Raw genomic sequence first — 12,888 nt, forward strand, 5'->3', positions numbered from 1 at the left:
CTGAGACATTTAGGGAGAGGTGATGGCTACATATTTAATCATACAGAATACCAAACAATTTAATAAAAAGGAACATGAACGAATCATACATTGCAAAGGCTCTCAGAAGGCACACATACGCACGCACACTACCACAAACCCACTCAGCAATCCACTTATTTCTCAATCACTAAATGCGCTGCCCAAGTGCTCCTCACAAAGTAAAAGATACAGTATAAAGAAAAATGCAGATTGTGAATACAGTAACTGTAAAACAAATGTTATGATTGAGGTTGGATCTAGTTGAGGGCTTTGCTGTTGCAGTTTTTCCAGACAGATTGTCACAGTGGACAAACATTTCTGCGTACCAGACACGTGATCCAGCTAACCAGTCAAACTACAGCGGTTGCCGTTCTTATAGGCGAATAATCCAGCTTTGGGGAAAGAGGCTGTTGAGTACATTTAAGGAAAGTGCATCATTCTGTAAATTGGGTTGCGTTTAGGAGGGTGCAACGTACTGAACACTGCAGATAGAAAAGCAATGAAGACGGCTAACAGGGTTCATAAGAGGTGTGACAGTTCTACACAGTGCCTTCAGAAAGTACTCAGACCCCTTGATTTTTTCCACATTGTTATGATATTGCCTTCTAAAATGGATTAAATACAAAAGATTCCTCAGCAATCCACACAATGACAAAGAGAAAACATGTTTGATTATTTTGCAAATTTATTAAAAACAAAAACCTTAACATAAGTATTCAGAACCTTTATAATGAGACTCAAAATAGCCTCCAATACCCTACTCAACAAATTGGAGGCAGTCTATCACAGTGCAATCCGTTTTGTCACCAAAGCCCCATATACTACCCACCATTGCGACCTGTACGCTCTCGTTGGCTGGCCCTCGCTTCATACTCGTCTCCAAACCCACTGGCTCCATGTCATCTACAAGACCCTGCTAGGTAAAGTCCCCTTATCTCAGCTTGCTGGTCACCATAGCATCTACCACCTGTAGCACACGCTCCAGCGGGTATATCTCTCTGGTCACCCCCAAAACCAATTCTTTCTTTGGCCGCCTCTCCTTCCAGTTCTCTGCTGCCAATGACTGGAACGAACTACAAAAATCTCTGAAACTGGAAACACTTATCTCCCTCACTAGCTTTAAGCACCAACTGTCAGAGCAGCTCACAGATTACTGCACCTGTACATAGCCCACCTATAATTTAGCCCAAACAACTACCTCTTTCCCTACTGTATTTAATTCATTTATTTATTTTGCTCCTTTGCACCCCATTATTTTTATTTCTACTTTGCACATTCTTCTACTGCAAATCTACCATTCCAGTGTTTTACTTGGTATATTGTATTTACTTTGCCACTATGGCCTTTTTTTGCCTTTACCTCATTTGCTCACATCGTATATAGACTTGTTTATACTGTATTATTGACTTTGTTTGTTTTACTCCATGTGTAACTCTGTGATGTTGTATGTGTCGAACTGCTTTGCTTCATCTTGGCGAGGTCGCAATTGTAAATGAGAACTTGTTCTCAACTTGCCTACCTGGTTAAATAAAGGTGAAAACAAAATAAATAAAAATACTTGAAATTGAACTCAGGTGCATCCTGTTTTCATTGATCATCCTTGTGATGTTTCTACACCTCGATTGGAGTCCACCGGTGATAAATTCAATTGATTGGACATGATTTGGAAAGACACACACACCTGCCTATAAGGTCCCACAGTTGACAGTGCATGTCAGAGCAGAGGTCGAAGGAATTGTCCGTAGAGTTCCGAGACAGGATTGTGTCGAGGCACAGATCTGGGGAAGGGTACCAAAATATTTCTGCAGCATTGAAGGTCCAAGAAAACAGGGACCTTCATCATTCTTAAATGGAAGTTTAGAACCACCAAGACTCTTCCTAGAGTTGGCTGCCCAGACAAACTGAGCAATCAGGGCATTGGTCAGGGAGGTTGACCAAGAACCAATGGTCACTCTGACAGAGCTCCTCTGTGGAGATGGTTGTCCTTCTGGAAGGTTCTCCCATCTCTGCAGCACTCCACCACTCAGGCCTTTGTGGTAGTGGCCAGACAGAAGCCACTCCTCAGTAAAAAGGCACATGAGAGGTCACTTGGAGTTCGCAAAAAAAAAAAAAAGGTACCTAAAGGACTCAGACCATGAGAAACAATATTCTCTGGTCTGATAAAACCAAGATTGAACTCTTTGGCCTGAATGCAAAGCATCACGTCTGGAAGAAACCTGGCACCATCCCTACGGTGAAGCGTGGTGGCTGCAGCATGCTGTGGGGATGTTTTTCAGAGGAAGGGACTAGGAGAATAGTCAGGATCGAGGCAAAAGATGGCGCAAAGAACAGATTCTTGGTGAAAATCTGCTCCAGAGCGCTCAGGAACTCCAACTGGGGCAACGGTTCACCTTCCAACAGAACAACGACCCTAAGCACACAGCCATGACAACACAGGAGTGGCTTCGGGACAAGTCTCTGAATGTCCTTGCGCTTGAACCCGATCAAACATCTCTGGAGAGACCTGAAAATAGCTGTGCAGCAACGCTCCCTATCCAACCTGACAGAGCTTGAGAGGTTCTGAAGAATGGGAGAAACTCCCCAACTAAAGGTGTGCCAAGCTTGTACTGTCATACCCAAGAAGACTCGAGGCTGTACTCACTGCCAAAGGTGCTTCAACAAAGTACTGAGTAAAGGATCTGAATACTTATGTAAATGTGAATTTCTTTTTGTATAAATTTGCAAAAATGTCTAAACCTTTTTGCTTCGTCATTATGGGGTATCGTGTGTAGATTGACAAGAAAGAAAAAACACATCTAATGAATTTTAGAATAAGGCTGTAAGGTAACAAAATGTGGAAAAAGTTGAGGGGTCTGAATACTTTCTGATGTCAAACTTCCACAACGTTGTGCCCTACTGAACCAGATCACCTAACCGTTTCTGCACTCAACAGCACTGGCATTGCCAAGACATAAACAGCTTAGTTGAAGCAGTACGAGTTAGAGCCAGGCCACTAGATTAACAGTTTGTCCACTCATATTCTCATTTCATATTTGGACTTCAACTCCTCTTTGGGTTGTACAGTAAAGTAAATCATTACCTGTTCACAAGAAAATCAAAAATTAAAAAAAATTAAAAACTTGACGGCCAGAATATTCAAAGGAAACCATTAAATTATCCAGAATAAGTACAGTATATATATTTTTAACAGACTATATAAAGTTGAGTTAGCCAAGCAGAGGTATGAATACGGTGTTCACCGGTCAGCCACCTTAACTTCAGCTCCAGTCATTGGACATCTCCTGTAAATTTGCTTTGATTGACAGGCAGTAAATCCCATCCCTCCCAGACTATTGGCTCAGACTCCATGGGGGTGTGGCACAATCAGTTAAGACCACAGTAAACATTTCAGTTTGTTAAAAAAGTGAAGATATGACACATTTGTAACATTAATACTCTCAACTCCCCCTACCCCACTCATACATGTATACAAGGCTCACTTATAGCATTCAGAAAGAGAGCAAAGTTCACCGCAGACATTCATGCATAGCCGTAGTGACCACACAGAGGCAGAGAACTTTAAGGCGGAGAGCAGGTGTGCTTGTATACAGCCACAAAAAAGGGCTAATGGCAAAGACATTAAATGCATTTCTAAAGCACAAACAAGTAATACTGACATGTGATAACTGTTGGCTTCCTCTCCCAAAACAAGTTGCTACTATAAAGAGAAAAGTAAACAGAGGGGGACTGACTCGGGCAGCCCTGCAAGGCTATATGGTCCCCCATAGATTTAAGCCTTATTCACACTGCAGACCTTAGAGCTGCAATGTTACTTTTTGGGCGACCCGACCAACATCACATTCATTCTCATTGATCAATGCTTTTGTCAATTCTAGGTTAGACGACTGCAATGATCTACTTTCCGGCAACCCGGATAAAGCACTAAATAAACTTCAGTTTAGTACTAAACGCGACTGCTAGAATCTTGACCAAAAAATGTGATCATATTACTCCAGTGCTAGCCTCTCTACACTGGCTTCCTGTTAAGGCTAGGGATGATTAAGGTTTTACTATTAACCTACAAAGCATTACATGGGCTTGCTCTTTCCTATCTTTCCGATTTGGTCCTGCCGTACATACCTACACGTACGCTACGGTCACAAGCCTCCTTACTGTCCCTAGAATTTCTAAGCAAACAGCTGGAGGCAGGGCTTTCTCCTATAGAGCTCCATTTGTATGGAATGGTCTGCCTACCCATGTGAGAGACTCAGTCTCAACCTTTAAGTCTTAATTGAAGACTCATCTCTTCAGTAGGTCCTATGATTGAGTGTAGTCTGGCCCAGGAGTGTGAAGGTGAACGGAAAGACACTGGCGCAACGAACCGCCCTTGCGGTCTCTGCCTGGCCAGTTCCCCTCTCCACTGGGATTCTCTGCCTCTAACTCTATTACAGGGGCTGAGTCACTGGCTTACTGGTGCTCTTCCATGCCATCCCTAGGAGGGGTGCATCACTTGAGTGGGTTGAGTCACTGACGTGATCTTCCTGTCTGGGTTCGTGCCAAGGGGGAAATCTTCATGGGCTTTACTCAGCCTCGTCTCGGGATAGTAAGTTGGGGGTTGTGCTTTGGCAAAGTGGGTGGGGTTATATCCTGCCAGTTTGGCCCTGTCCGGGGGTATCGTTGGATGGGGCCAGTGTCTCCCGGCCCAGCCTCCAGTATTTATGCTGCAATAGTTTGTCGGGGGGCTAGGGTCTGCTATATCTGGAGTATTTCTCCTGTCTTATCCAATGTCCAGTGTGAATTTAAGTATGCTCCCTCTAATTCTCTCAGAGGACCTGAGCTCTAGGACCATGCCTCAGGACTACCTGGCCTGATGACTCCTTGCTGTCCCAAGTCCACCTGGTCATGCTGCTGCTCCAGTTTCAACTGTTCTACCTGCGGCTATGGAACCATTGCCTATACACCGGATGTGTTACCTTGTCCTAGACCTGACGTTTTAAACTCTAGAGACAGCAGGAGCGGTAGAGATACTCTGAATCATCGGCTATGAAAAGCCAACTAACATTTACTCCTGAGGTGCTGACCTGTAGCACCCTCTACAACCACTGTGATTATTATTATTATTTGACCATGCTGATTATCTATGAACATCTTGGCCATGTTCTGTTATAATCTCCACCCGGCACAGCCAGAAGAGGACTGGCCACCCCTCACAGCCTGGTTCCTCTCTAGGTTTCTTCCTAGGTTCTGGCCTTTCTAGGGAGTTTTTCCTAGCAATCGTGCTTCTACACTTGCATTGCTTGCTGTTTGGGGTTTAAGGCTGACGAGCACTTTGTGACATCAGCAGATGTAAGAAGGGCTTTATAAATACATTTGATTGAAAGCAAGTCTAAGAAGAGGTAAGGTAGATCCGTTTTAGCGTCTTACTTTCAGTTTTGTACACCAGCTTCAAACAATCTTGTTGATTATGTAAAAGATCCTTCCAAGTGTTTAGATGGGACAATTATTCCCTACACTATACTTGCTGGTTTTGTCACAAACTGGAATCAGGCAAACTATTTGAATTTTAGCAACCAGAAAATGGTGGGGCGATTGCTACATGGTGCATCTTTAATGCTAAAATCTGTTTTGGTTTTTAACTGGTTTTGACTGTCCAAACAAAAAGTGACCAAATCAGAAATGATTTGGGTGTTCAGACAGCAGTCATTTCTGACAGGGCTACACTAGTTGTCATTAACGACGGTGGTGTGGTGTAAGCTGGTTGGTGGCTGTGCTCCCTATCACTTATGTAGTTAGCTAAGATAACAATGCCTGGCATAGACATTTCCCGGTTGCTTTAAATGTTCAAAATCAGAGTTCATTAAGAAACACTTTTAAAGCCTCAAAAGGATGAGATGACCAAACTTTCAAAACGAGTGCTGTTTTGGCTAGCCACAGCAATCAATCAACTAGCTAGCAGTTTAGCTCTCTAGCACACCCAATCGTTTGTAAACAATTAACAAAAGCTAGGTAGCTACCACATGTTCTTGTCAAACTGTCAATAGAGAAGCTATCAAGCAACAACATAAGCCAAATAACAGTAAAAACTATGAGGGAAAATAAATCAGATTTGACTGTTCAGACAAGTCGCACAGCTAGAAATTAGATTTGTATCCGATTTCAAACCACCTACGGAGGTACCTGTAGGCATATATAGAGGTACTGGAGTTGGGGTCCGGGGGGGTGATCCTGTTATGAGGACACAGTGACGGGGTTGAGGGAATCGTTCCTGCTGAAGAACTTGGTGAAGGCCTCTTCTAGGACAGTGGCCATCCTGCTTTGGTCCACCTGTAAGGACAATCAATCACATTACGTATAGAGGGAGCCCACACAGAAGAGTCAAGAGCTGGGGGGGTAGAATATATTATGTACGCCGTACTCCAGAGCTATAGCTACATAGTGAGAGAATCTATAAAAAATAAAAAAAGACAGCCCTATCCGTAGAGTAGAGGGCAGGAGCTGCAATCTGACATGTGCACACACTGCCTGTGATTGTGTGTGTTTATAGGGGTCAAGCAGAGCTAGAGCGGGATGCTCATCATGGACACGAATCCACTCTCACTGCCTCTCCTCTGCCATATACAACACTTACACTGCTCTGCCACAGAACACCTACACAAACTTACCTCGCTGATAAAGCCCAGTTGGACCAGCTCAACAGCCAGTTCCTTTACATTCTCACCTGGAACAGAAACCGTAGGGTCAGTGTTAGCATACATACACGTTTGTTCCTACGCAATCTTAAGTGCAATATTAAATGTGGTAGAAACCCAACAGACTTAATGGACTTTTGTCTGATTTAACCTCCCCATCTCTATGATAGGAGCAGCTTAAGTATTGATGGGAGGTATGATGTGGGAAGACAGGTAGTGAAGGACTATGCATGGGAGAGAGTATGCGTTTCTGTACACGCAGGCAAATCTCTGAGTGTATATCTGTATTCATTTGTATGCCCTGCAGGGTGTGTCAGTGCCAAAGCCCTCCCCAGAGATGGAGCAGCTGCCAGCAACAGCCACACACGCCTGACATTCTCAACACACGCGCACGCAACACTAGACACGCCTGTCATGTGTGTGTGGGGGAGTGGCAGGGTCATTCGAACACACCCTCCTGGCTATGTGAAGACTCATGTTCAACGTAGATGCCCAACTTAGAACTGTATTCCCTATGGGGTACAATATAATACTGTGTTTGTACCGTCTAAGGATCCCTCATATGGCCTTTTGTGCATTGTCCCCCTCCACCCAATTCCAGCTCATCTGCACTCCAGATCCACTGGTATCTCACATACAAGGCGCACACATGCACACAAACTGTCTGATCATGCCAGTGATGAGTTCAATGGGAGCAGCCCCAACGACGTGGATGAGGCTGGGGTTACCGTACACTAGGGCAGGGCCAGTGTCTGGAGTTAAAGATAAAACACACCCAGACTGGCTTCGTGGCCAAAGTCCTGCCATTCCCAGACAACATACACAACAAGCTGGGTCAGACAAGAGCTGAAATCTCTGCAAATCCCTTCCCTTGTGAAACCTGACAATGTTAAAAGGAATGCTGTGTGGCTATGTTATCTTACCCAAACACCTGTCTATAACAGTTTGAGACTGGCTGCATAGTTTGATCAAGACTTGTGGTCCGTCTGGCCTGTGCACCTGTGTTCCATTTGTCATTAGGAGAGGACAGTCCAGTAAGACTAGATCCTATTGGCCCCCTCGGGAGCAGTATAGTGGCTGCAGATTGTAGTGTTATTTTTATAGAAATCCTAATGGTCCAAGTGCTGTCTAATAAAAACACACTGGGTTAGCAAATAGCATAGATCCCAGTATGCAATCAGTATCCATTTAACTGAACATACACTTTGATCTCCTGCCTGCCCAGCTCAATGACATGTCTTTTTGTTTCTGTTGTTCTTACTGGGTAACAAGTCACAGCTTAAGTGTCTGTTCAGTTTGTCCTCCAGCTTCAACAGTAGTGTCAGCTGTGGAGGGAGGAGGAGGAGATGGTTACACATTCAGAGACTGGCCTCGAGAACATGCTCGTCGACGTCATCTAACTTTTAGTCACTGAACTGAAAACAATGAGATTAAAGCTACTTACATGATGTTTTGCACCCTCCTCCACTGGCTCAATATTACACTGCATCTGAACAACCTGCAGAAGGTGAGAAATGTAGGTGTTCAGAAAGGTGTCCAACAAATAAAATATTGCTATTGTGAAGTAATTGATGGGATAGATACACTCTTCCCGTTCTCTACTCTCCCTCACCTTGCGTGTCTCCAGTTCCGAAGGTTCTGGGGTAGGGGATTTTACAGAGGGGGTGACAATGGGGGATTTGACAGGGGATTGCTGGGGCTGCTGGCGAGAGGGCAGACCGAACGCTGTTAGAGGGTAGATACCGTTCCTGTTAGGGAGGGAAGAGGAGTTACATTCATTTCATGATTGCACAGGTAAATTATACACATGTCATTAAGGCTAAAGTGTAGACCCACGATGGTCAAAAGCTTACGTCAAAACTCTGGGAGCAAATCTTGAGATTGCAGGTATTCTCATACACTGAGCCACACAGATTTTAGCATTTTACTTCAACAAAAAGTATGAACAGAGGAAGGGCTGGAGAAACACCTTATATTTCAGATGTTGGCAAAGCACAATAGTCAAATGCTAAATACTGCCACCTCAGATATTGTTTTACAAGATGCTTCTCTAATAAAGTAGTAACTAGAAAGAAGTCTGAGCCATCTGATTCAGCTACACCCTCTAGTGGTGGAAATATGTCATAGGCTGGACAGCTTCCTGGTCCTGTTCAGTAGCTGATGGGGAGTTCCTTACCTCACATCCTCCAGGAACTTATCCAGCTCCAGGGCAGGAAACTGAGACAGCCTGATGAGAAAAACAGGATCAGCACAGGACTCTGAAGAATATATCTTGTTCTAAAGCGTACTCAGCTGAAGATGAGGCACAAACAGTTTAACTTACTTGAGCTGCACGCCCTCCTTTATCTCAGCGATGATGAGGTTGGGGTCCATGTTCTTCGTGATCTCCTCTAAGGCATTCTCAGGGATCATATCTGATATAGGTATGGAGAAGATACTCAAGCTGGTGGCTGACAATGACCCCTCTGGGGTTCAAATGTTTGCGTGTGAGAATGAGTGAGCGTGTGTTTGTTTGCGCGTGAAGACTCAATCTGGTGGCAAAGTGTTTGTGTGCGAGAGACACTCACGCTGGTGGCTGACGATGCAGTGTGCAGCTAGCAGCTTCAACAGGGGCACCTCAAACAGAGCCTGGTGGAACAGCAGCTCTCTGGCTGTAGGCCTCTTAAACATGTCAGCCTCCAGACACTTCTGAATAAACTCCTGCAGGGCACACACACACACGGGTATCTCACACACACCAACAATATTACCCCCCCTCCATTATAGTACACACACAACCACATTACACACACTCTTACCCTCTGCAGTGGGTCTTCCAGTGACTGTATGGCATTGTTGATGGCCTCCTGAGAGACGTAGGAAGATTCTCCATTCCCCTGGATCTCCAACACTGCCATCTATACAACAGACAATGATATCACCACCATCCACCCAACACAAGCGTCAGCGCAGCAGAGATCAGATAAACCCGATACGGAGATGACATCACAAATTCTGACACACGGAGATGACGTCAATTTTAAACGCATTTCGACTTGAGTGCCAGCTCACCTCCAGAGCACACATCCCAAAGGAATAGATATCCACTGCAGTAGTGACATCTGCAACAGCTACAGGGGTCAGGGAGAAGATATGTGAGGCAATGGTTTTAGTGAAAGACCTTTCCTGAGAAGATCCTATATTTGACCTATCCATGTCATTCAGAGCCTTTACCTCCATATTCAGGAGCGAAGAAGTGCAGGTTCTTCTGTTCCTCTCTGCAGGTCTTCACATGGTTGTTGATGGTGTCTGGAGCCACTGGGGGACAACAGACACTGGATTAGACAGTCAGTCTGTTTGGCTGTGGTTAGAAAGGCAGCCCAAAACGGATCTTTTGACCAATCTTTCCACATTAGATTTTTTTTCTTCTCCAGAGCTGATCTGATTGGTCAAAAGACCAATGAGTGACAAAAAGATCAGAATTGGGCTGCCTGTAAACACAGCCTTATAATCTTATAAACTGGAGCTAAACCCACACAGGGCTGGTGTGGTGCTGTTCAGGACTGGAGCACTACCTGATCCTATCTTGATGAGTCCATTGTGCTGGATGAAGATTGTGTCACAGGTCAGGTTCCCGTGAATGATGGCCGGCTCACAGGAGTGGAGGTAACTAACAGAGGCTCATCGGAGACCATAGGAGTTAGTCAACCCCACAGTTGTTTTTGTCCGTCATAGTAAACCAGGTTTGTGTACCGTAAGGCACCTCAACAAAATGCTTGTTCTTATTAGTTCAGTTGAGGTAGTACATCCATGTTTCACACATTTTCTCCTGTTTCGTGCCTACCGCACATGACCCCGATGACCTGTTTTTATTAAATATGGGGCCCTGTTATTAGTGTTGCGGAAATCAGAGTTGGTCTGTATGAGTGAGAGAAACTGACCTGAGCGCTGAGAGGATCTGGGTGCACCATCTCTTCCAGGCCTAGACAAACAAATGATACATTCTGTTACATGTAGAGTAATGAAAGTCTTATCTGCAAAGCTAAACATCATTTGATGTGCAACTGTGTTATCGGTGACATGGTGGGCAGGGCAAATTGTATTATGATATTTGCACCTTTTCATTCATGGTCTTGTGGTTCTTCTTAGTCTTCTTCAGAAACTGCTTCAGACTTCCTGAGGACATGTACTCTGTGATGAAAATCACCTGAGGTGAAGACCGCAACTTATCAGTTAGGAAGAAGAATCATTGAAATGTGTTACATTGTTCCACCATTTCACTGACTCCTCACATTTAGTCCTGACTATAGCAACCAGACCATGTGATAGAAACAAGTCTTCCCTCGCATAGACGAGTCAGAACTCACCCTGGCACGGTTGATGTCATTGATGTCAGCCCAGTACTTGTGAAACTTGACAATGTTGAGATGCTCCAGCTGAATCAAGTTGTCAAACACAGACTTCACCTTCTCCTGTTCAAAGAGGAATAGGGACAACATGGGGACAGCATTTAACTAAACAGTCTCCATAGAGATGGGATCAACTGTTATAACTCCACTAGACAAGGACAGATAGACAAGGGGGCGATGTTGGTGAAGCAGCCAGACATACTTTACCTCCTGCAGCTTGAAGTTTTTCCTCTCAGAGAACATGACCTCGTTCCAGACCACTTCCACCCCCTCCTCCGTGTCCATGGCCAGGTAGGCAGCGTCTATCCCTGGGACGTTCCGCTGGTTCACCTGGGGGGGGGAGAAAACAGAGGCAGAAACATGGTTCACACTGTTGCAATAAGTTCATGGACAATCCAATGTGTCTCCGTCTCACCTCCTCTCTGCGTTTCTGCCAGCGACCGCAAGGGCTCTCCTCCAGGATCTCAGACTCGTCTTCGCTCTCATCCTCATCCTCAGTGGGGGTAGGGGGCCCCGACACAGTTGTGGACACGGACGCAGGTCCCTGGCCACTGGGTGCCACTGGCTCTGCCTTGGCCTCCAGAGCCTGGCCGGGTTTACCGTCTTCCTCTGACATCACGATAATACCGGTCTATGCGGCAGATTGTGCCTCTCTGGGGTTCAAAGGCCTTTCTCTCTCCCACTTCTGGAACTGTGGCAGCCGCACCCCCTTCCACTCACACACCCCAAGGACTATGATGCACCGTTGGCAAAAGAGACACCATTATTATTTCTCTCCGAGTTCGGAGCACACCGACTACTCATAGTTATCAATACTTTCTGTACTATGAAATGAAAGTTTTTCTTATGAAAAAAATAAATTTTGCTAGGTTGGGACTGGCTACGTCACTTCAAGTCTATGGTTGCCAGTGAGGATTGCAAAGACAAAGTATCTGCCATAAATTGACTAGCATAACTGTAGAAAAGTAGCTTAGGCCTACTTACTACGCACTTATGCGGTGGACTGACATTGTACAGTAGCTGGCATTGTTAGTTATGTTTCACTTGTAACGTTAGCTAGCTAGTTAGCTTCTAAAGTTAGTTACCTATCGAACGATATTTAGCTAACCAAATGTGCACCTCTCTATCCCAAACGTAGGGCATCAAAGTTAGATAACTACCTAGAACTGGCTAGCTAATTGACCAACTTTCACTTCGACAACGTTAAACAAAGTCATGTGGTCACAGCTAGCTAACAGCATTTTCCAGTTAACATACTGTGAAGTTACACATTCAGAAAATATGTCTAGCACGAACTCCGATAAGAACCAGTTAGCTAGCTGAAAACCGTAGTTAGCTAGCTAACGTTATCAGCTAGCCTAGTAAGATATGTTCTTAATCAAACAGTTGATTAAGTTAACTAGCTACAGTAACGTTAGCTAGCGTAACTCTTAAACTAATAAACTAGTCAGCAATACCCCCCTTTTGTTACCCAGTTATGCGCTCTATTGCTAACAAACATGGTAAAGTTAAGCTACTTACTTGGAAAAAAGTAACATGTGTTGCTTGTAAATCCCCTCGCAGTGCGTAAATTAGCTACTAGTAGTCGCTAGCTAGACATGACAAGGACGCCATTCAACATTTCAGAAGTACTTCAATGGAATAAGGGGATTCGATTATCTGGCCCGGGCTTAATTTTGCAGCCGGGCTGCCTCCCGTATATGGGGTTACAAGTGTAAACGTAGCAACTTTATATCAAAACGCACACTGATTTCTCTTACCCGCATGATGACTTGGCTTCATTTTCTACGGATACATTTGGAAATGTAGAC

At 44.7% G+C, this 12,888-nt stretch overlaps 1 protein-coding gene across 1 annotated transcript; it reads right to left on the reverse strand.

The window, feature by feature from the left end:
* Positions 1-20: 20 nt before the first annotated feature.
* LOC135526028 (nuclear receptor-binding protein-like) lies at positions 21-12,725 on the reverse strand. Its single transcript, XM_064954049.1, has 18 exons — positions 12,599-12,725; positions 11,493-11,809; positions 11,285-11,407; positions 11,036-11,140; positions 10,786-10,875; positions 10,610-10,650; positions 10,244-10,338; positions 9,903-9,986; positions 9,741-9,799; positions 9,488-9,586; positions 9,257-9,389; positions 9,013-9,103; positions 8,866-8,916; positions 8,302-8,437; positions 8,134-8,187; positions 7,951-8,014; positions 6,663-6,718; positions 21-6,324 (listed from the first exon to the last, which is right to left on the reverse strand). The coding sequence occupies exons 2-18, from the start codon at positions 11,691-11,693 to the stop codon at positions 6,229-6,231; spliced, it is 1,578 nt and encodes a 525-aa protein (XP_064810121.1). The 5' UTR covers positions 11,694-11,809; positions 12,599-12,725; the 3' UTR covers positions 21-6,228.
* Positions 12,726-12,888: the final 163 nt, after the last annotated feature.

This window comes from Oncorhynchus masou, chromosome 32 (assembly GCF_036934945.1).
Source record: "Oncorhynchus masou masou isolate Uvic2021 chromosome 32, UVic_Omas_1.1, whole genome shotgun sequence".
Lineage (NCBI taxonomy): Eukaryota > Metazoa > Chordata > Actinopteri > Salmoniformes > Salmonidae > Oncorhynchus > Oncorhynchus masou.

Excerpts from the sequence above, each read along its gene's own strand:
- LOC135526028 (XM_064954049.1), bottom strand. The coding sequence starts at position 11,693 with ATGTCAGAGGAAGACGGTAAACCCGGCCAGGCTCTGGAGGCCAAGGCA. Across the intron at positions 10,876-11,035 it reads ATGACATCAACCGTGCCAGG|GTGATTTTCATCACAGAGTA; the intron begins GTGAGTTCTGAC and ends TCTTCACCTCAG. Across the intron at positions 6,325-6,662 it reads AACTGGGCTTTATCAGCGAG|GTGGACCAAAGCAGGATGGC; the intron begins GTAAGTTTGTGT and ends TTGTCCTTACAG.